Raw genomic sequence first — 22,906 nt, forward strand, 5'->3', positions numbered from 1 at the left:
ATATTATAATATAATATACATATAATTATATAATATAATATATTATATAATTTTATATAAAATATATATTATATAATTATAAATATTAAATATAATATAATATATAATATATTATATATATAATATATATATATTAATATTATATATTATATATATAATATATAATATATAATTGCCAAAGGTTGGCGGGGTCGCCAACCCTTGGCGTCGCCAAGGGTTGGCGACCCCGCCAACCTTTGGCAATATTAATATATATATATATATATATATATATATATATATATATATATATATATATATATATATATAAAATAAAAATATACATTAATATATTATAATATATTATATATATTATTATTAATATTAATATATTAATAATAATATTTATATAATATAATATATGTATATATTATTGTGAGGGTAGGCGGAATCCCTTATCAATTTATTTTATATATTAAATTATATAATATTATATTATAATATAATGGCTTGGTGCCTGGTGACGCCAACCCTTTGCCTGTAAAAAAGTATTATGGGTTGGCGGAAACGCCAACCCCCAAAAATTATAAAACGCCAACCCATGCCAACCATTTAAAATTTTTTTTTTCCAGTTTTCTTTTTAATTAAATACCCAATCTACCGATAAGATTTCTAGTTTTCTGAAATCTGAAATCTACCGAATAAGATTTGCCAATCAGTTTTATTCTTCAGTTTTTTTTTCTGACAACCTTTTTAACTTTTTTTTCAGTTTTTTTTTCAGTAAAGAATTGTTAATCTGAAATCAATTTCCTTTTTCAGTTTTTTCCTTTCTTCTTTTATTTTTGAAACATTTATTCTATTTTCTACATGATTCTTTTATCACTTGAAAGATGAGAAAGAAGAGAAAAAAAAGTTGCAGAGAAGAAGAAAGAGAGAATATACGCTTGAAATATTGAAGAGGGGTATTTTGGGGAAGGTGAGTACTGTTGTGGTATATTTGTGAAAGCATTAGGATAGGTGGCAATTTTGTATACACGGAATAAAATAGTGCTAAAAATTTCAATTTCCCAATAACCAAATGGGCTAAGCTACCTGATTAATCAATTAACAAATTTGTGCACTAAAGGTGCCGCCTCTCTCCTTATTGTCTTTTTCACTATTTAACCATTTCAGTAGTGTTTTCTTCTACATGACATACTGCGGCTTCATCAAGAAACCGATCAAAGAATTACTATGCTTCATTGTTGTGTATAGTGTTTGTATATATCTCAGATCAATAGATACATAAATAGAAGCTATATTTTCATATACAAGTAAAATCCACTATAAATATCAATATGTTTATGAGCAGAGGGAATAAAAATACAAGAATAAAACATAGAAATAGAACAACTTGTCCACGCACACCAATGTTAACTGTATGTGTGGGCTGGATTGCAAGCGTGCTAAACGCACTCACGTGTGACAACGTTTTATAAATACGCATGGAGGTAGGGGCTGGAGTGGTCAATCAAAAATAAGCGTCTAGTTGATACTTGTTTTCTTCTGTGACGCATGTGTTGCTTAGGAAGCATTTAGATACAGCACAGAAGCTTAGAAAACAGTTACATATGTAGCACAAAACAAGGTAGATTCTTGTATATTTGAGTAGCCAACTATAAAAGTAGGAGAAAATTATTGTTAGTGTTACCAAATGGAGATGGGCAGTGGAGTGAATCAATCTAAGTTTAAGAGGATTTGTGTGTTTTGTGGAAGTCAACAAGGCAGGAAGATTAGCTATCAAGATGCTGCTATTGAGCTTGGCAAAGAATTGGTATTTAAAGACTTCATTTTTCATATGTTTTCTTTTGCCTTTTTTTACAAAAATGATTTTGGTTATTCATATTTCTTTCTCCGGTTTGCGGCTAATGTGATTGAAACCATTTTGTATAACATTCAAACATGAGAAGGATTTTGCCTCAAATCGTTTGAAAGTTGCTTAATCTTCATCTTTCTGTTGCTTTCAACCTTTTTGTTAACTAGCTTTTTGGTTTTTGACCTTTTACAGTCTTTGTTTTAATCTTTTCTTCTTCGTCGGTTATCTTTATAGCATATATGCATTGTTATGCAAAGTTTTTGTCCCCTTTCTCTCAATGTCCTTGTTAGGAAACAGGACAAAGTGACAAATAAGCTCACTTTAGAGATGCATAAGAAATGCTCTATGTTTTCAATACTTGTGACTGTTATCACTATTCCTTAATCTTCCCGATTTCACCTTCACCATCTCCTAGGATTTTTAAAGTTTGAAACTTCAATGTACAAACAAGGTACTGCCTTGTCAAATGAGTTTCAAAAAGTCATTTTCAATCTTATCGGTGTCTTTGCAGCCTGCCAGTCTCCGAATGGCCAAATGTAGTCTTAAAAAGTACTTCCTTATTCCATTTCATCAAGTGAAAAATGGTTTTATCGGTCTCCTTTAGTTGATTTGATAATGTTATGTTGCAGGTCTCTAGGAACATTGATTTGGTCTATGGAGGTGGTAGCATAGGCTTGATGGGTTTGGTTTCACAAGCTGTTCATGATGGCGGTCGCCATGTTATTGGGTAAGACTCCTTTCAATTTCTTCATTCCTTCACTTTTGTCTTAATTCTTGGATATAAAAAACCACTTAATCACATTAAAAAACAAAATAGTGAGGTGGGTTCGTTGTTTTGGTTGGTGTTGTTCTGTATTTCAATTGATTTTTTTTCATGTTATTGTCTTGCTGCAGAGTTATTCCCAAGACGCTCATGCCTCGAGAGGTATGTCTGTTCCATCCAGAAAAAGTCTTCAACCTTTATCCCATTATATTAAATATTTCTGCCTTTATTCTCAAATATCCTTTTGTTTCTTAACTTTGCATTTAATTGCTTTATCTTTCCCTTCATAAGAAAGTGTTTAAAAAAACATTGTTGTCTTTGCTAGTCTTTTTCTTTATATATATTGGTTATTTACCGTTCTAATGTTTTTAATCATTTTGTCTTTGTTTCTATGGACTTTCTGCCTCTCTGATGAATACTTGATAGCCTTATCCAATGCTAGCTATTGGGGCAGTTGGCTCTAATCCTTCATAGTGTTTGTATATTTGGATTTATTTTATTACCTGTAGTGGCTTCACAAGTTTTATTTCTTGTCCCCTTCTTCATTGGCTTCTTCTACAACTCAGAATCATCTTATTAAGCTAAATGAACTATCATTCCCAAAAAACTCATCATTGCTTCACTGCAGAAAACTCCAAATGTAAATGTTTCTTGCTTATTGTGTGTATTTTTTGCAGTTAACTGGTGAAACAGTGGGGGAAGTGAAGGCAGTTGCAGGCATGCATCAAAGGAAGGCTGAGATGGCTAAGCATTCGGATGCTTTTATTGCCTTACCAGGTTAGTGTAAGCCCAGCTACAATTTAAACATTGACCAAAATACTTGGGCAAATCTGAAAATTTTGTTGACCATCAGCTCCCAATATTTTACCATATTTGGCATACCAGTTTTATCACATGCAGTGTATTGATTCTCGAGACCTAACTCCAGAAAACGATCATTAAAACAGTCCTCTGTAATCCCACTTCCCTAGGGAGCATCAGTGTACTAATTGCTTTTAATCTGGTCAAGCTTTTGGTTTTTCGATGTTTATGTCACTTTTCATGCAAATCCCTTTTGAACAGTATGTGTAAGCACTGACATTCACTGTTAAAAATACTGTAACTTTTACCTTTTATGGTGGTGTTGTAGTGAGAGCATATGAATAAGAGTAAATTGTCACATTCTTTTTATAATCTTATGTCAGGAACCCTAAGACTTATGACTAGAGAGCAACTCTTCAAACCCAGGTTCCTGACCCATCAACATTCTGACACTGAAAATTAGAGCTAACCCTGTTATTTATTATGCTTTTTGCCCTTTTGTTGTAGTCATATGGTCGCCTGCTATAGTACTGAACCCATTTTCTTTTCCCACCATATTTGGAGTTAGGATGTTCTTAAAACTTTCACCAAATTGTTTTGCCAACTAGCACCTGCACCTAACAGGGAAATCAAGTTCTCCCCTTCAAAGACTACATTCACATTCTTTTTTCTTTTGTTTTTTCATATTCTCCTATGACACTCAACTTTAAAGACTAATTATTGTCTCGAATCCTGTGCTTTGACAAATTTAGAAGATGGTGGATTGGAGCATATGCAATGTTATAGCAGTCATTTCGTTCTTCTTGTCTTCAAGTAATAGTTTTAAGAGACAAAGAGAAGAGAAATTTGGGATGGGAGTGGTAAACACAAAGTTTTGGGATGTGGGAAAAAGGTCATGGGCTAAATGGTCAATAATAACTTTTATGATTCATGCCATGAAACCCATCATATGATGAGTAGTCTAAGTGGACTGTAATAATCCTTGCTTCTTATTCAATCAACAGTATAAAGACATCATCCTTTTTCTCTGTAGCACTAAGATGTTACTGATTTATTCTGTAGGCAATAGGCATTTGCTCTAGTAGAGTAGTTGAAGTGGACCGAAATAATATTTTCTGTTCAATTTTCTTTCGGTTATTAGTCAAAGAGATGCTTTGTTTTGAGATGTCAGAAACATCTAATTATATAAGTGATCACTGCAGGTGGTTATGGGACTCTGGAAGAGCTACTTGAAGTCATCACCTGGGCTCAACTAGGGATACATGACAAACCAGTATGTCTCTGCAACTCTTAGTATCTGCTTATTACATTTTCTCTTTAACTGATTAATTTAGTTAATGATGGTAATTCTTATTATGTTTTGGAGGTGGGATTGCTTAATGTTGATGGATACTACAATTCTTTGCTCTCCTTCATTGACAAAGCTGTGGAAGAGGGATTTATTAGCCCAAGTGCAGGCCAAATCATTGTTTCTGCACCAACAGCAAAGGACATAGTCAAGAAATTGGAGGTATAATTGAAACATTGTATTTGAAAGCTCTAAACATTCAAGCCTTTCTTCTTAATGCATTTACCGGCATCCTTAAGAATTTGACATTTAAATTTAGTGTTTGATCGAGTGCATATCTAGTCGTTTTCTCATTTTTGCTTTGTTATTTCTATAGGACTATGTTCCCTGCCATGAAAGAGCTGCTTCAAAGTTGAATTGGGAGATGGAGCAGCTCAGCTATCCTCAACAATATGATATATCTAGGTGACTTTGCGACTGCTACAGAGGATAGTCGGAAATTTGTAATGTTCTAATCTAGGAAATTCTAAATGTCCAATGTGGGGTTGTTCTTTCTGTAAATTACTGCTATAAACCTATAAAGTCTGAATCTTTAGCATTCCCCATTTGTGGGAATTTGGTTTTGATTAAGCTGTAAGTAGAGGCTTAAGAACATTCCCCTCTATAATATCAACCAAGTTTATATATATGTTTACCCAGTTCCATCCCTTTCTTACTACTTTCATCTTTCTGTTGAAAAACCTTGCAATGGTAAAATCATAAGCGATTAAGTTGCAATGCTGAAAAGGATTGTCTTAATAAACTTAAAGAAATGACCATTGATGCAAACTCCGAAAAAGCAGAGGCAATGATGCAAAGGGAGAAGGGGCCTTCTTGCAACAAACATGTTTTGAATCTTCTTGAACAGGTTGTTTGTTGGTGAGACTGGAACAACAGACAAGATAAGATTAACCAACCAAACAAAGAGGCAACTTAAGGGACAAGGTGTGATTGAATGCACGTGAAAAGAGAGGGGGCCGCCTTCTTCTCTTTGCTAATTTTTTTTTTCAAGAGAGCACTCTGCTCTGCCGTCCAACAAATTGGAGAACAACATGTGTTGCAGAGGGCCACTGGCTAATCATGTAATGGGAAAGTTGAGGGACGAAGGAGTATCATTTGCATCAAAAATTGTAACTGAAATGATGTTAAAATGTTAAAGAAATTAAAACAACATATTGGTATCTTAAGACATCTATGAGAGTTTGCCTTGTGTATAGTTCTTAAACACAAACCAAAACACTTTTACCATACTCATCAACAACACCTCCCATGCTTTATGGTGAGCATTAACAAACTTGCGCTGTCAAGATGACAACCATCAGCAGGCTAACGATCAATAGGAGGCAGTGGAGGACTATGAGATATCACCATTGTCAAATAATCCTACAATTGCTCAGTCGCGGAATTACAATGAGAAAAAGACAAAAAAATACAAAGCAAAGGCTTGCCTACATGTAGTTATGTCAGATGCTATATTCGTCAAGTCATGAATTTAGAATCAGAAAAAGATATCTAGGAATACCTTAGAAAAGAATTTAGAGAGAATGAAAGGATTAAAAACATGCTAGTGTTGAATCTGATGAGGGAATTAGAGATGCAGAGAAAGGAAGAATCAGAGACAATAAAATATTGGTTTTATAGAACAATGGTAGAAAAGATTTTGGTGACTACTCCTGAGAGGTTTGAATCCAAAATATTTGCTCTAAAAGAGTGTAAGGATTTATTTAGTATTTTATATGCAGAACTGTTAAATGAATTGCAGGCACAAGAGCAAAGGAGACTGATTGGAGTAGAGGGAGGGATATGTGAAAAGTGCTCTACAAGCTAAATTGCAAATTCAAGATGGTGACAAGGGAAACATAACATATCAACTTATAATAATAATACTCCGATGATGACTTAACTCAGTTTACCCACGATCTCTATAGGTACCGTTCATCTCCTATCTACAAAACATGAAAGAAAATAAATGAATATTAAACACTCAAGAAATATGTAACCATCAAACATATTCACTTTACTTCTTTCTTTATATTTCCTTTTATCTTATTGTTTTACATATCTTATCTTATAAACTTGTCATCTAAAACACAAGTTGTTATTCCTAATTTTGATGACACAAGATGTAATGCATGTTATAAAACATTTTTAAACTCGTGAAAGCGTTTTATAAACATGTTTGAAAACTTTACTGACTATGTTAATCAGATGAGGTTAAGATATAAATTTAACACTTTAGTAATGTGAGTAAACAATAAGCTACTACAATCCTCCTTTTCAAGCACAAACATTAGTAGACTACTAATCATAACACTCTATTACAGATATACCTTACTGTAAGCGTATGGATGAAAAATCTCATGGATGCTCCTTAGTAATAACCCTCGTAAAAACATATAAAGAAAAACATATTTTCACAAGTATTTGTATCAATTACTAAAAACTTTTCTGATCAAGTTCCACATATATGAGTATAAGAATGAGTTCCTCATAAAACTCAAACGCCATAAAAGTTCTATAAAGACATGTTATATTCACACAACTAAATAATCTCTTACCTAAACTCGAATATGTTCTCATGTATCACTTAACTATATGCTTTGACATCAGACTTAACATGCTTAGTCATCATTATTCATTTTCTTATGGTTTTTATTCTCAATTCTTGTGCCACTATATTACTCAAAACTTAGGCATTAATCATTATTCAAGACACAATCTTCAGAATAAGTGTTATAAACTTGGAACGATCATTGTTTCTCTATTAGAACCTTGTGTAATGACTTCTATAGAATAGACACTTTAGTCATTAGAATGATTGTTCCTTCTCTTTGAAATCTAATTCTTCAAAGTGAATCAAGAACAAGTCTTTTGATTCATGATTTAATATACGTATATGGAACAATCATTCCTATCTTTGAAAAAGGTATTCCATCATGATATCTACAAACCTAATTGTCATGTGGAATGACAGTTTATATTCTTGGAATGGACGTTTCATCACGACTGCAACTTGCTTGATCAATTGTTTCATTGCTTTCATTAAAACCACAAATATATATTCCACACAACATTCTGCATTTTGATCATTAACCTGACTATTTCCACATCTCAATCAACAAACGAGGCCTATAGGGCGTTCCCAGAACTTGCTGGACTAAGGCCTATAGGGCTCTATATGAGGCTTTGTTAGAAATGGTTCCCATGTTGTACGTATTATTTCCTCTTTCATTATTAATCCAATTGATGAAGCTTCAAAACAATTATGCATGAGACATTTTTATACGCTTAATTCATTGAATAGTAGATTTTGACCTACAAAGTATAAATATGTTGGAAAATTGACTGATATCTGTCTCTTTCCTTTACCGACATCCTCACATCCCAGATAGCCAAACCAGCAGCCAGAGCAAGAACTTTTTTGATGCAGTTAGCAATTTCGTAACATATTATATGGTAAAAGCTTGTCAAATTATGATCACTATTAGTAATTTTGTATAATATGAGTTTCAATCTTCAAACTTATAAGACCAATATATATTTCGATATGATATCAAAGTACGAGCCAAACGGCTGACAAAATAGATATCTCAACGTCCTATAACAGTTTGCTTCCAACTGTGCTTTAACGACCACCCATCCATCTACTTTTCGCATTTGAATGATTGAATTCTACCTCTGTAAGTATGTAGCCATGGATCTTCATCATTCATTCAACAAGTCAAGCTCAGACAAAGTACTAATTTTAGTTAAGTAATTCTGCGAAGAATGTCAACAATTTTTCTCATAGCTTTTGCTTTGTTGGGTTTCTTTCTTTTCCGGCTGGTGTAGCAGTGAAGAATTATCCGTTTGATGTGGCTATTCATTTTTGGAACTTGTTTTTCTATTAAGAAAAAAAAAGAATGTTCGGAATCAATTTATAACATGATCTTCTTGTTTGTGTTCCATTTCCAGGTTCAAGTTAACAATGTGAGCAGATTGTGTCATTCTAAACCAATTGTCACAGTAAGTGGAATGTTTCCAGGACCTACTATCTATGCTCGAGCAAGGCAATCAAGTTCTTATCAATGCCACAAACTATGCACAGTATAACTTGTCTATACATTGGTATGTAATTTGAGCCCTTAATCATTTGTATTAACAACATGCATAAACACGGCATAAATTTGCTTCTGAATTTTGTATGCAGGCATGGATTGAAGCAATATCGAAATGGTTGGGCAGATGGACCAGCATACATAGCACAATGCCCAATTTCAACCGGACCTAGCTACACTTACGACTTTAATGTCACAGGACAAAGAGGAACTCTGTGCTGGCATGCGCATATTTTGTGGCCAAAAGCCACAGTTTATGGTGATATTGTTATTATGCCTACAGAAGGAACTCCATTTCCATTTCCTCAACCTTACCAAGAGTCAAATATAGTTCTGGGTCATTAGCATCATCAATCATCACCATTAATCAAAATTTTTGAAAAAAATTTAAATATTTAACATGTAAAGTTCTTATGCAGGAGAATGGTGGAATTCTGATATTGAAACAATTGTAAACCAAGCTAATAAGTTAGGCTTGCCACCACAAACCTCAGATGCTCATACTATCAATGGGAAACCAGGGCCACTCTTCCCTTGCTCTGAGAAACGTAATGTCTCTAGATTATGATAGGATACAAATTCTGGGAAATGAATTATTTTACTTACTGACTCAAATCTTTTTTTGGGTGTCTTAGATACTTTTGCTATGGAGGTGGAGTCTGGAAAAATGTACCTACTTAGGATTGTCAACGCTGCACTTAATGATGAGCTCTTCTTTGCCATAGCTGGTCATAACATGACTGTTGTAGAGATTGATGCAGTCTACACCAAGCCATTCACAACCAGAGCTATCCTAACTGCACCAGGGCAAACCACTAATGTTCTTGTTAAAGCTGACCAAGCTCCAAGCCGGTACTTCATGGCAGCCAGGCCTTTCATGGATGCACCAATTCCAGTAGATATACTAGTAAACTGTTACAGCCATTCTGCAACACAAAGGCATCCCAAACACAGTTCTTCCAACCATGCCTCAACTGCCTGCTCCAAATGACACCAACTTTGCATTAAGCTATACTAGTAAACTTAGGAGCTTAAACACCCAACAATATCCTGCCAAAGTACCTCTTGAGGTGGATCGCCATCTTTTTTACATAATTGGTTTAGGACAAAACCCATGTCCCACTTGCCAAAATGGGACAAAACTCACAGCTTCATTGAACAACATTACCTTTGTGATGCCAAAGATTGGACTCCTGCAGGCTCATTATTTTAATATCTCAGGAGTTCTCAGAGCTGACTTCCCAGACCGCCCTCCTGTTCCATTCAACTACACCGGTGCACTACTTACCGCCAACCTTGGCACTTCATCAGGAACAAGGCTGCGTAAGGTGGCTTTCAATTCTACCATTGAATTAGTGTTGCAGGATACAAATCTTCTTTCAGTTGAGTCGCACCCATTTCATCTTCATGGTTACAATTTCTTCGTTGTTGGAAGTAGGATGGGGAACTTTGATCCCAAAAAAGACCCGGCTAAGTTTAACTTGATTGATCCTCCAGAAAGAAATACAGTTGGTGTTCCAACAGGAGGATGGACTGTTATCAGATTTAGAGCTGACAATCCAGGTAACTTTGCACACGCAAACAAAAATATGTCATTATGAATTCAAATTTTCATATAGCTGTAAGCATTTTACTAACAGCACGATGCATTTGAAGGTGTTGGTTTATGCATTGTCACCTTGAGCTGGACACTATGTGGGGATTGAAGATGGCTTTTGTTGTGGAGAATGGAAAGTTGCCAGAGGAATCCATTTTACCGCCACCAAAGGACCTTGCACCCTGCTAATTTAATATACATGATGAACAAAGATTATTCTTCCTTGATAAAGCCCCATGTCTATTTTAACATACTTGTATGATCTGCAGAAGTTGCAGATGATTCTTTTCAGAGGGAATTTCTGTTCATTCTAATATGGTGACTGCTGAAATTAATGCTAGGAATACATGAAACCTCAACATGTAATAAAGTATTTGTCAAGGGAGCTTTAAATTCTTTTTATTGTTTTAATTATAACTAGGTTGTCATCTTCTCCATGAATCTGGAGAGAACCATTGTGTTGTTCTGATTTATCATAATATAAGCTGCGGTCATCTTAATTCAAGGAACGAAATTCAGAGTCAGTTACTAAAATTTTAAGTGGTCAAAAGAACTTCTGAACAATATATATGATATGAATTCAAACGAATAAATATGGCTGAAGTGGTCAAAAATAATGAATTAATTATGTTAATCAGAAGCCAATTTGGACACCATTAATACATCAATTTGATGATCATCTTAACCATGATAAAGAATCAGCCAATTACAGAAAAGTCAAGTAGTGAGAGAGAAGAAAATAGCTACAAACAAGAAGCTGTTATACTCTCAGTTTGAGTCTCATGTTCAGTGAACCACGTCATAGTCTTTGTGATTTTGTTTTCTATTCATGGAAGCTACTGGTTCCTTGTAAGTGCAGTGCTTTGGCTCTTCTGGATAGCAGGGCTTCCACTTCGGTTTAAAACCTAATATTTTGGCAATAATTCTCCAAGTTTTCTTAGTCTTCACAAGTTTCTGAAGCTCTTGTTTCATGCTCGAACACTTCTTTTGAAGTTCAAGAACACGTTCCTTCATTTCATCATGACCCACAACTTGGTCTTCAGCAGGGACTATGTGCTGCCATCCCTCATTTGCAGTGTGCCCAAGGCTTCCACGAGGATTTTGGGAGTTCTCAAGATTGTCAACAATGAACCAGCCAGAAATAGAATCGCGGAGACGAAGCTGTTCAAAGAAGACGACTTGGACGACTACTCGAAGAGGTAGCCTCTCATTCTGAGCTGCATGTGTGCTGGCTTCCACTGAAAGTTTCTGGCAGTCCATAAGTCTGCAAAGTTGCTCCCTCTCATAATCTGTAATCCAAGGATGTGCCTGTAATGGATAAATGTAAACTATAAATTCAATGAGACTTTTGATATTTAAACAGACTGAATTTATTTAGTGAAAGAATAATTTAAGCACACCTTCAAGTAAATGTCAATTGCATGATAAAGTCCATCAGCAAGTGGCCTAGCATAACCAGGGATTACAGCAGCAAGTGCCTCAAATTTTGGTAGCTTCAAATTAACATCTGTTGCCACCTCAGTGAGATATCCATCAACCAAAGCAGCCACCAGTGTCATAGGTGTCAGTGAATCAGATCCATTCATTGGTTGCCCCTCTTCCATTAGACAAGGAAAAAATGATGCAGCCGCAGGATGGATGAAGGACATGAAATGACCTAGCATCCTCTGAACACAGTCTATATCATAAAGGGTATCTATAGAATCCATATTTGGCAAGAGAATATCTACAAGTGAAGCTTTCTCCAACTGGGATCCTACACTCTTCTCCAAATTTCCTTTACATGATTGACTTGCTTTTAAAACCATAGCAGTGCGAAGAAGCCGAAGAAGAAACTCTGTGGATGTGACATCATTCTTATTGGGAAGTAATTCAACAATTCCTTCCAGGAGAGCCCTTTGATCAACCTCAGACAAGGTGGAGATAGTCCTTCTCAGGTTGGTATGGTTTATCTCATTGAAGCTTGATTGTCTATTCATCAAAGGGATATATCTCTTTGCATAGTATATGAGGGATGAAGAAATAGTCTCAAGCTTTATGCTTCTTAATTTAAGAGCTAAAATCAATCTTTTATAGAGAAAGAAGCTAAGAGATGAAACATCCTCAAACCACCAATCATCTCCTATAGGTTTTGGCTTTACAACTGTTGATATTCCATTCCATATGACAAAGCCTTCTGTGTTTTGTGTCTCATTGCATTCTGGCACAGGCCAATTGAACCAGTTTGGGTCTGCATAAGCTTTCATGGCCAGTGAATCAATGCACCTTGAAACTATGCGAAGATCTTCTGCATATGTTAGAACTTGTTCACATGTTTCAAGAGCTTTCATCGTGTCCTCCCAGTTGCTAAAAACTTCATCAAGGAAAGCCTCGGTTTCCATGATGAGATTCCCTTCCCCAGTCATGTGAAGGAACTCTGCAGCACATCTGAGGCTAACAACATTTAAAGCAGTGAGCTCTATTTTGACACCATAACAAAATCGGGCTATAAGCTCAAATGCTTTAGCTCCACCAGGAATGTCATGAAGTATCAAAACACAAGCTGATCCAATTTCACTGCACAACTCTTCAATAAGCTTCTTTAATAGCCCACTTCTAGAGAGCAATGGAAACTACAGCAGATAAACAGAATAAGACGGCATTTAACAAACAGCAATCGAGAAAATAAAAATGACAGAGAGAAGAACAAAACACAAATAAATTTTGCACCTTGTGGAGATGAAAAGACATGTCTCCAACTTCAACGATAACATCACTTGGAAGCCCATTTCTGCATAGCCTGAAACCAAATCAAATTAAAAAAATAAATAAATAAAGTTTCATAAAACTAATATCAAATACAATTGCTTAAGTTATGTTTCTGCATTAAACAAAGGAGAAAAAGGAAGTTGCATACCAGCTGTGACCTTGACGATGAAATGCTTCAGATTTTGATCCTAGGATCTTTATGAGCGCCATTTGTAAGATTATGTAGGAGAGCAGTGGCAGTGCAATGAGGAAGCCTAAAGCTGTGTGATGTATGATGAAGTTGTGAGTGAATATGAGTGAGAGAGATATGAATAGCGAGTCCAAAGCAGAGGAAGCGATTCCAGTGGCTATACATTTGGAGATGAACTTGACTCAATATGATCTTCGCCATTTGGATTCTTGTCTCACGTCTTACGGCGTTACGAAAACAGTGAAAATACTTTGTCCTTATAATACTCTTATGTAGACAATTTAATAATAACGGGATGAATGCTTCACTTCACACGGTATTACCCCAAGTTTAAAAAAATCATTTATCTAAAGTCTTCTAAATTTGCCAAAAAAAGAAAAAAACCTTGAGATAAATAATACTTTATTTCTACAAATTTTGATCTTACTCAAATTTTAATATCCTAATTTTGAATTCAAGAAAATAAATTCATTAAATCCAGGTATATACATGAATATTAATTTAAAGTTTTTATTTATTTGATAATTACGTATTTTTTTATGTATTAAATATATTTGATAAGTTTCAAAATAAAAAATGATAGAAAGAATTGAAATAAATTTTTTCTAATAAAAGTTCAGGGCTTTTTCTTACTAGCTTTTCATACTTGATGGGGTTTTTGATACCTGACCATGTGATATGGGTCTTTGGATAGAATACAAAATTCTTAAATTCCAACTCAGGCTTAAACTCACCATGTTAGTGTGGATGATCCTTGGGTTTACGCTAGGGTTTGATTTAAATCGAATTGAGTTTGAATTTGATTAAACTTAAGTTTGAGATCATTTTAAAAGTGTTTGAGTTTGGCTTGTTTAAGGAGGAGTCGAACTTAAGTTCAAGTTTAAACTGAGTTTTAAATTTAATTTGATATTAAAATGATATTGTTTTAATGGATATTGATCAAAATGACAGTATTTTAATTGATTTGTATCAAAATTTTCAAATTCATAAACTTAATGAGCCGAATACCCTTAAACTTAAATTCACTTAAGCTAAGTTTATTTTAAACTTATTCAAATTAAGTTTAAATTTAAACTTAAACAAACTTAGCTCATATTTAACCCTACTTTCAGCAGTGGTTGTGTAAGGTGTCATCCTCAACTCTAAGTAATAGAGAGGACAGAAAGAGTCCCTTAGATTAGGCGTGGTCCATTCGGCTTCCCTAAATGTGATGAATTTTCGGTCTGGGGCTGTAATCATGACGTTATGGTGGGCTTAATGTCAAGCTCTCTTGTTTTGTTTTCAAACCCAATTACGCTTCTCTCATTAATTTCCATCTCCCCCTTCCTTCTTTCTTTTGACATGAATTGTCTTTCTCTGCCGTCTCACAACAATGGGGAGATTGGGGACCCTCTTGCTTTTTACTTGTTATTTTTTCCCCCATCGACCAGCCAACGACATTATGGTTGTTAGATTTAAATTAAATTGAATTTAAACTTATTTCCCCTATCACCCAACCAACAACACGATGATTGTTAGATTTAAATCGAATCAAATTTAAATTTATCTAAAATTAAACTTAATTTGATTTAAGTATAATTGTGTTTGAATTTATCTCAAAAATTGTTGAATTTGACTCACTTAAGAAGAGTCAAATTTTGAGTTTGATTAAGTATTGTAGTTAAGTAAAAAAAAAAAAAATTAAAATAATATTATTTTAATATATATCGATCAAAATAATATTATTTTAAATAATTCGTATCAAAATTCATAGGTTCAGGAGCTTGATAAGTTAAACACCCCTAAAATTCGAATTCAAGTTTGTTTAAATCAAACTAAATTTGAATCTAACGTTAACGTGTATTCAATTTTAAATATCTAATTAAATATTATGATAATTTATCATAATTTGATTAAATATTTTTTAATTAATAATAAATTAATATCAAATAAGATATGATTTAAAATAAGTAATTGAATTGTAGACGCAAATAGTATTGTTTTTATGTATAATAAAGAGGTGGAAGCTTGAACCCCTATTTTAGGTACACCAAAAATTAAATATGAGACTGAGTCACCACTATGATTGCCCTCTCTATGTAGGGCTGCCTTTTAATTATGGGGCCATTCTATTTTTCCTTGATTTGATAACAAAAAATAGAGACAAACCAGTAATAATTAATTAATATTAATTTAATTGGGAGATCATTATTGATAGCCTTCTTTTGTGCAATGAATTTGGGCATTTGGCCTTAAAGATTGCGGGCTGTTTCTTTCGACACTAAAAACACGTGTTAACTTAACATTGTAAAATTATAAATATATATATATATATGTTCAATTCTTCCCTAATATTATTAATAAAATTTAAAAATATTTTTCAATAAACTTTATTATTAATTTCGAAATTAACGAAATAATGGGATAAATATCACATTGTTTATAAACACGAGATTCTAACTTATAATTGAACTTTTCCTTCGGAGTTCTATAACATTTATTACAAAATATCTAAAAAAATTGAAAAATCAATTTACCCCCTAAGATTTGGTTTTAGTACTTTCTTTTTTTAAATCAAAAATCTCATTTGGGTTAAATATATAATGATCAAATTTATAATTATTATATTAAATAAATTAAAATTTTACAAATACAACATTGTTATTTTCAAACTATTCTTTGAGAAAAAAATTGTCTTATAAAAAATTAATTTGAAGTTTTTTTAATAAAAACTCTTATTTCAGTTAAATTATTTTAGAATTGAATTAATTATACTAAATATAATAAATTTTAAATTTAATAATCGATTTTATAATCATTAAATTAAATAATTAATAATTTAATTTTGGGATTTAAACTTATAATATTTTATATATAAAATTTTCTTTTTTTCCAACCAATCTACTATAGGAAGGGTGAGGTCGAGGGAGGAGAATATTGGAGCTGCAAAAGAGGGTGAAAGTGTGAGAAAACCCAACATTGATTATACTTTCGAGCGTCAAGCAGCACGATTCACCTACCAGAGATAACAGAAAATAAAAGAGTCAGCACGGGGCGGTTTCCCCTCAACCCGACCAAAACAAATGGACATCATACAAGCCCCACGGGCTGTTTAAGATGTAAATTTTCACGCACTAATTAATGACAATTCGGTCAAATTATTTCATTCATCACGATTTCCATTTATAAAAGGCCGATATATTTCTACACCTCTTTTTAAAGGCAATTACCAAAATTATGAAAGTATTAAATTTGTTTGTCTCTTTCTAATGTCAAACTATTGATATGGCTTCTAATAATTAATTAGTACATATAATTTAGAATTGTGTGTAACATATGATAGGATAATAACAATTAGAGCACGACAAAAATTAGGTAAATTTGTTATAAGCATTTTGAAAATTTCTATAAAGATGATATTGATACCAGAATTTTTACGTGATTCAATTTGATAATCAAAATGGCTACATTCACGATGTTCTTACAAGTTTATAATATCTTGACTATTTTTTCACTGTTGATCATTTTTACCTCCCATTTTTTTTTCCTTCCACATTATATTCGAATTTTCAAAAGAAAATGCCTTTGTTGAATTCTTCCTCTCATCTAGAAAAAATTTACCCCTTCAAGAATATTATATTTATGCAAAAATTAACGACTTTATAAGATAATCATTAAGGTATATTTGGTTTGTCTAATGTTTTATTACTAAAATTAAAAAATTATCTTAAAAACAAATTACTTATATAAGTGATTATTATATTTGATAAAATTTGATAAGTATAAATAATTATTATATTTAGTTAGAGGTAATAAAAAAATACTAATATATTATTTTATTTAAATGTCTTTAGGTATAATTATTTTAAAATATTTTTTATATTACTTGCTATATTAATTGAAAATGAGGTTATTTTTTGTTCTAAAAATTAATAAATAAAAATATAATTATAAAAAAATAAAGATTATATTAACAATTTTTTAATACTTAAAATAAAACTGATAATTCGATTACTATTTATATTATCTATTATATTACTATTACTATAATATTTTATTATCGATAAAATAATAAATAAAAATTATTAAGATAATCTTTATTTATTAAAAATCAAACAATCCCTTATAATGTAAAATCTACTCAAAAACATTTTTTCTAACCGTCCACGTAAAGATTTTTTCAAAATTAAAATTACTTAACCATTGCTATGCAATTGTTGATATCTCCAATTACTTTTAACGTTGACGTGGAACTTTTTTTTTTTTTTCTTAAACCGGTAACAAAAGGAAAACTGAATCATGCAACTTTTGAACTTGTTTTATTATTTTTTTTTTTTGCTTTTAAAGATAATTATCTAATTTTAGAAGGTGCTGCCACTCGCCTTGGAGGAGAGTGAGGTGAACAAAAACATTACAAAACTCCCAACAAGTAACTCAGTACAGTTAACCATGGTTGAACATTTACTATCTCAGTTAATTTGTCTGGTTAACGACTGCCTTGCTTTGCTTTAAAGGAGACCCAATCATCTCGCGAGATTTAAAAAATATCGTGATAAGGAAACTAACAGTTTTGCATTGCATGAATAATTAATGAGAAAGAGAATTTATAAATAGATATTTTAATAAAAATAAAATAAAATAAAATAAATAGGTTCCTTAAAGATCTTTGTTGTTTTGCTGGCTTCTGAAGATGCACACAGTTTCTTCAGATCCGAAGAAAAAGGTAAAAATAAAATAAAACAGAAGCAGAAAAAGTGGTACAGTTTAATTAATTACTACCCCTCGTAATGACTTGGATTAGAGTATCAATCTAGTTAAGATTTTGAATGGGTTTTTGTTATAAAGGGACTGAGTTTTTTTGTTTTAGTGTGTGGCTTTTGGACTTTTGCATGATCCGAAAAGGTGCTTTCTTGTGAGTGTTGTTGTTGTGTGCGCTCTCTCTATCTGCTTCTGTGTCGGCCATATAATTATTCTTGATTATACCTTGGAACAACGCCAACGAAAAGATTCATCTTCAAAAGGGATTTTTGTTAACTGATTTTGAGGAGATTTTCAAGGCCCGGATTTGTGTTTAGTTAGTTACTCATATGTAAGTGACTGATTCAGAAATTGTGGGTAGATCTTGAATTTTGTTGCGGTGTTTGGTTGGTTCAGCAGAACTCACTTACTCTGACTCAGTTGAAGTTTCAAGAGGAATTAAAATATATATATATATCTATATGAAGGCTTATTGAAGGCTTTTTTGGTTGGCAATGTTGAGAGTACATGGAATTACAACTTTCATCTCTGGATACTGGTTTTGGTGTATTATAATATATATGCATCCTCTGGCTATTTCATTTTCTGCGGAGATATGGCACAAAGATTCAAAATTTGTTTTATAGGGTAAGAATTACATAAATTCACTTAAATGATTTGAACTCATCATTTCATTAATTCTCTGTGCTTTGTTCTTTTCAATTGACTCCCCTGAAATGTCTTGTTTGGTTTGTGCAGCTCTCATTAAAGGAGATAAGCATAAAGAAGAAGGGATTTGTGATATATGCAGCAGTGGTAGAGATGATTGCGTTTATGGAGTCAAAAGAGAAGATAAAAGAGGTTGACAAGTGCTTAGATTCTCAACTATGGCACGCCTGTGCAGGAGGAATGGTGCAAATGCCCCAAGTGAACTCGAAAGTCTTTTACTTTCCTCAAGGCCATGCTGAGCACGCTTGTGGACCGGTTGATTTCAGGAGCTGCCAAAAAATTCCACCATATGTACTCTGTAGAGTCTCAGCTATCAAATTCATGGCTGATCCTGAAACTGATGAGGTATTTGCAAAAATTAAGTTGATTCCAGTTAGTAATAATGAACCTGATTTTGATGATGATGGAGTTGTTGGAATTCACAACACTGGAACACAAGATAAACCGGCATCATTTGCCAAGACCTTGACACAGTCGGATGCTAATAATGGTGGAGGGTTTTCTGTTCCAAGGTATTGTGCAGAGACCATCTTTCCCAGATTAGATTACTCTGCCGATCCCCCTGTACAAACCATTCTAGCTAAGGATGTTCATGGTGAAACTTGGAAATTTAGGCATATTTATAGAGGGACACCTAGGAGGCATTTGTTGACAACTGGGTGGAGTACTTTTGTGAATCATAAGAAGCTTGTTGCAGGAGATTCAATTGTGTTTCTGAGGGCAGAGAATGGGGATCTTTGTGTTGGAATTCGCCGTGCAAAGAGAGGGATTGGAGGTGGACCAGAGTTGTCTTCTGGATGGAATGGGAACTGTGTTACACCTTATGGAGGGTTTTCTGCGTTTTTGAGGGAGGATGACAGTAAATTAATGAGAAATGGTAATGTTAATGGATCAAATTTGAATAACGGGAATAATCTGATGGGGAAAGGGAAAGTTAAGCCTGAATCTGTAATTGAAGCTGCAACACTGGCTGCCAGAAGGCAGCCCTTTGAGGTTGTGTACTACCCTCGAGCCGGTACCCCGGAGTTTTGCGTGAAGGCCTCACTGGTGAAAGCAACACTGCAGATCCAGTGGTGCTCTGGAATGAGGTTTAAGATGGCCTTTGAAACGGAGGATTCTTCACGAATAAGTTGGTTTATGGGAACTATATCTTCTGTTCAGGTTTCTGACCCACTTAACTGGCCTGATTCACCTTGGAGGCTTCTCCAGGTAAAGTCATCTCCCTTGATCTACAACTTTGCATCAAGTTAGGCATAGAATAGATGCCATGAGATCTTGGATATGCTTGTCAAGTTCTTCTGTCATTCTTGTTAGTATTCTTTACAATTTTTTTTCTGGTTCTGCTGATACTTTTGATCTCCAAATACTGTGCGAACAATATGATTTACTTTGGGTTGGTAGTTAAATTTTATTTTCACTTCTGTTCTTATTTGACATGTTAAGTTCCTCCGGTTTTTTTTTTTTTTTTAACATTTTATTGTAATTTTGCTTTGTTGCTTCAACTTTTAGCTGTTTTCACTGATGCATTCTTGTATCTTTTCTTTGGGATTCACTGAAAGTCGCTATTTTCTTCTTCTTTTTTTTTTTTCCCCTTCTTTGCTCTGTTAATTCCCTATTATTGATGATTTACTAGCATCGGCGCAAACTGAGCTTTGTAAATATGAATGTGGACTTAAGATGGATTTGCCGACTGAATTGTCTAGGAAAACCAGTCTTTTCCCTTTTTAAGCAACCTGGTTAATTGATTTTAAATAAATACATAAATGTCATTGTATTTCTTTTTTTAAGGCAAATTCATGGTGCCATTCCAGCATAACTTTTTTTTTTTCCAAATGTTGACTGAAAGGTATGATCTTTTCAATTGAATTAGGTTACTAAATGTCATTGTATTTCTGATTTTTCTCCAAATCCTGTCAAATATTTCCAAAGATGTGTTCACATTTAGTTTTCTTGGTTGACATATTTCAAATTGGTATATAGTCCAGTATCTGGAAATTATCTTCTCTTCTTTTTTTTTTTTTTTTTCTGGTGTTTTCTTCTATGTAGATCCGTACCATCAATATCAATTTTTGTTTCCTTAATTTCTTTCTTTGGATTTTTTGCTGCAGTTTTTTGATGTTGTGTTCTAATTTGTTGAAGTTCTTGTGGTGCAGGTTACCTGGGATGAGCCTGATTTGCTCCAAAATGTGAAGCAGGTCAATCCATGGTTGGTGGAATTGGTATCAAATATGCCAGCAATCCACCTATCCCCCTTCTCACCACCAAGGAAGAAGTTGAGACTGCCACAACACCCAGATTTCCCCCTTGATGGCCAACTGTCAATGCCAACATTTTCTGGCAACCTCCTTGGACCCAACAGCCCCTTTGGGTGCCTATCCGATAAAACTCCTGCTGGCATGCAGGGAGCCAGGCATGCTCACTATGGTCTATCCATAACGGATCTCCACCTCAATAAACTGCAGTCAAGTCTGTTTACAGCTGGTTTCCCACTGCTTGATCATGCTGCTGCAACCATGAGGGCCTCCAATAGCCCAATTATGCAGAAGCCTAGCATGAGTGAGAACGTTTCTTGCTTGCTAACCATGGCACATTCTACCCAGACTTTGAAAAGAACCAATGATGTCAAGACACCCCAGCTTGTACTTTTTGGTCAACCAATACTAACTGAGCAGCAAATGTCTCTCAGCTGCTCTGGTGATACAGTTTCACCGGTTCTTACTGGAAATAGTTCATCAGAAGGAAATTTAGATAAGATGGCAAATTTTTCCAATGGTTCTGGATCTGCAATCCGTCAACAAGGCCTACATGAGCACACATTCTGTGAAGGGTTCCGCCCAGAACCCGAACCCGGCTTGGAGACTGGTCACTGTAAAGTGTTCATGGAATCAGAGGATGTAGGTCGTACTCTTGACCTTTCATTACTTGGGTCTTATGATGAATTGTACAGAAAGCTTGCTGCCATGTTTGGTATAGAAAATTCTGAGACACTTGGCCACGTACTTTACCAAGACATTACAGGTGCAGTCAAGCACATTGGAGATGAACCATTCAGGTACTGATTCATTCGCCTTTCATTTTGAAACGACATATATCCCCAAAAACATAGTGTTTTGATGAGTTTGTTTTTGCTGTTGCAGTAACTTCATGAAAACAGCTAGGAGGTTGACAATTCTGATGGATTCAAGCAGTGACACTGTAGGAGTATAGAGTAAAAGAATAAAATGATGGTTCAATTGTACAGCTGGATGATTGAATCTTTTGTTCCCTACTGACTTTTTTTTGCTTCTTGAAGTTATGAGAAGCTCCTCTCATCCATTTTTTTGGACTTTCAAGCTAAATCCTCCCAAGACTCTTTGTTTCTTTTATTATCTTTGAAGTAATAGTTGGCTTCTGACTGAAACCGCATTTTCATTGTCTCCTTTACATAAAAGTAAAGCCTATAGATACTGGATCTTTGTAGGATATGTGACCTATCACTATCTTCTAAATATCAGTAGTTTGTGGTCGGTTCAATTTCAAAGATAGTCTGATTTAAATAAGATTTTCTCGTTACAAATTTGTAACTAGAATTCAGAAATGAAACCATTTTTCTGTAACACTCTTACGTAAATTCTTATTCTCTCTCAGTTGAAATAGCAGAATTATGTTCAACAATGGGTGAAAAAACTGAAGTCTTCTTCAATACTGTATATTAAACTGTAAAATTAACAGCACAAAATTTTTAGTCTCTGGAATTCAATCTTCCCCGTCAAATTTTTACCAAATCATTGTTCCCTTCAACAGGGATTTCAATTGATATTTGTTTTAATTAATTAAGTTTAAGCATCGGGATTGCCAAAGAACAAAGAAGACAGCACATTCTGCAAGTTGAAAAAAAAAGTGCACGTGGGAAGTTTTGGAAGGTGGAAGAAGGGACCCAACATAGTGAAGATTCAACAATAATGGATTCACGTGTGGCGAACGTCACCTTCGTCTTGCAAAATGCATGTGTTGCGCCGTTTCGATGACACCGCTGTTTTCTTTCTCTCCCCTTTCTTCTTTGACTTCGCTTTTCCCGGAAAATATTTTTCTTTTTCGTTTTCATACATTACTTGTTTCGTCCAT

General features: G+C 33.9%; 3 protein-coding genes and 1 pseudogene across 3 annotated transcripts; 3 read left to right on the forward strand and 1 right to left on the reverse strand.

Moving 5' to 3' along the window:
• Positions 1 to 1,544: 1,544 nt before the first annotated feature.
• Positions 1,545 to 5,380, forward strand: LOC123201901 (cytokinin riboside 5'-monophosphate phosphoribohydrolase LOG3-like). Its single transcript, XM_044617482.1, has 7 exons — positions 1,545 to 1,792; positions 2,464 to 2,561; positions 2,729 to 2,759; positions 3,275 to 3,374; positions 4,601 to 4,671; positions 4,765 to 4,908; positions 5,063 to 5,380. Exons 1-7 carry the CDS (start codon positions 1,673 to 1,675, stop codon positions 5,153 to 5,155), a joined length of 657 nt encoding a protein of 218 aa, XP_044473417.1. The 5' UTR covers positions 1,545 to 1,672; the 3' UTR covers positions 5,156 to 5,380.
• A 117-nt stretch (positions 5,381 to 5,497) lies between these two features.
• LOC123202208 lies at positions 5,498 to 10,608 on the forward strand (annotated as a pseudogene).
• Positions 10,609 to 11,079: 471 nt separating this feature from the next.
• Positions 11,080 to 13,526, reverse strand: LOC123201829 (BTB/POZ domain-containing protein At5g03250-like). Its single transcript, XM_044617393.1, has 4 exons — positions 13,316 to 13,526; positions 13,129 to 13,198; positions 11,820 to 13,031; positions 11,080 to 11,727 (listed from the first exon to the last, which is right to left on the reverse strand). Exons 1-4 carry the CDS (start codon positions 13,375 to 13,377, stop codon positions 11,206 to 11,208), a joined length of 1,866 nt encoding a protein of 621 aa, XP_044473328.1. The 5' UTR covers positions 13,378 to 13,526; the 3' UTR covers positions 11,080 to 11,205.
• Positions 13,527 to 18,095: 4,569 nt separating this feature from the next.
• On the forward strand, positions 18,096 to 22,408 carry LOC123202347 (auxin response factor 18-like). Its single transcript, XM_044618231.1, has 4 exons — positions 18,096 to 18,721; positions 18,833 to 20,011; positions 20,956 to 21,854; positions 21,940 to 22,408. Exons 2-4 carry the CDS (start codon positions 18,896 to 18,898, stop codon positions 22,007 to 22,009), a joined length of 2,085 nt encoding a protein of 694 aa, XP_044474166.1. The 5' UTR covers positions 18,096 to 18,721; positions 18,833 to 18,895; the 3' UTR covers positions 22,010 to 22,408.
• The last annotated feature ends 498 nt before the right edge of the window (positions 22,409 to 22,906 follow it).

This window comes from Mangifera indica, chromosome 18 (assembly GCF_011075055.1).
Source record: "Mangifera indica cultivar Alphonso chromosome 18, CATAS_Mindica_2.1, whole genome shotgun sequence".
Classification (NCBI taxonomy): Eukaryota; Viridiplantae; Streptophyta; class Magnoliopsida; order Sapindales; family Anacardiaceae; genus Mangifera; species Mangifera indica.

What these genes read in the sequence shown, in the direction of transcription:
- LOC123201901 (XM_044617482.1), top strand. Translation starts at nt 1,673, where the DNA reads ATGGAGATGGGCAGTGGAGTGAATCAATCTAAGTTTAAGAGGATTTGT. An exon ending in TAGGGATACATGACAAACCA is followed by an intron (nt 4,672 to 4,764) that starts GTATGTCTCTGC and finishes TATGTTTTGGAG; the next exon opens with GTGGGATTGCTTAATGTTGA. An exon ending in ACATAGTCAAGAAATTGGAG is followed by an intron (nt 4,909 to 5,062) that starts GTATAATTGAAA and finishes TTATTTCTATAG; the next exon opens with GACTATGTTCCCTGCCATGA.
- LOC123201829 (XM_044617393.1), bottom strand. Translation starts at nt 13,377, where the DNA reads ATGGCGCTCATAAAGATCCTAGGATCAAAATCTGAAGCATTTCATCGT. An exon ending in CATCGTCAAGGTCACAGCTG is followed by an intron (nt 13,199 to 13,315) that starts GTATGCAACTTC and finishes ATTTGGTTTCAG; the next exon opens with GCTATGCAGAAATGGGCTTC. An exon ending in TGTCTTTTCATCTCCACAAG is followed by an intron (nt 13,032 to 13,128) that starts GTGCAAAATTTA and finishes TATCTGCTGTAG; the next exon opens with TTTCCATTGCTCTCTAGAAG.
- LOC123202347 (XM_044618231.1), top strand. Translation starts at nt 18,896, where the DNA reads ATGATTGCGTTTATGGAGTCAAAAGAGAAGATAAAAGAGGTTGACAAG. An exon ending in CACCTTGGAGGCTTCTCCAG is followed by an intron (nt 20,012 to 20,955) that starts GTAAAGTCATCT and finishes CTTGTGGTGCAG; the next exon opens with GTTACCTGGGATGAGCCTGA. An exon ending in ATTGGAGATGAACCATTCAG is followed by an intron (nt 21,855 to 21,939) that starts GTACTGATTCAT and finishes TTGCTGTTGCAG; the next exon opens with TAACTTCATGAAAACAGCTA.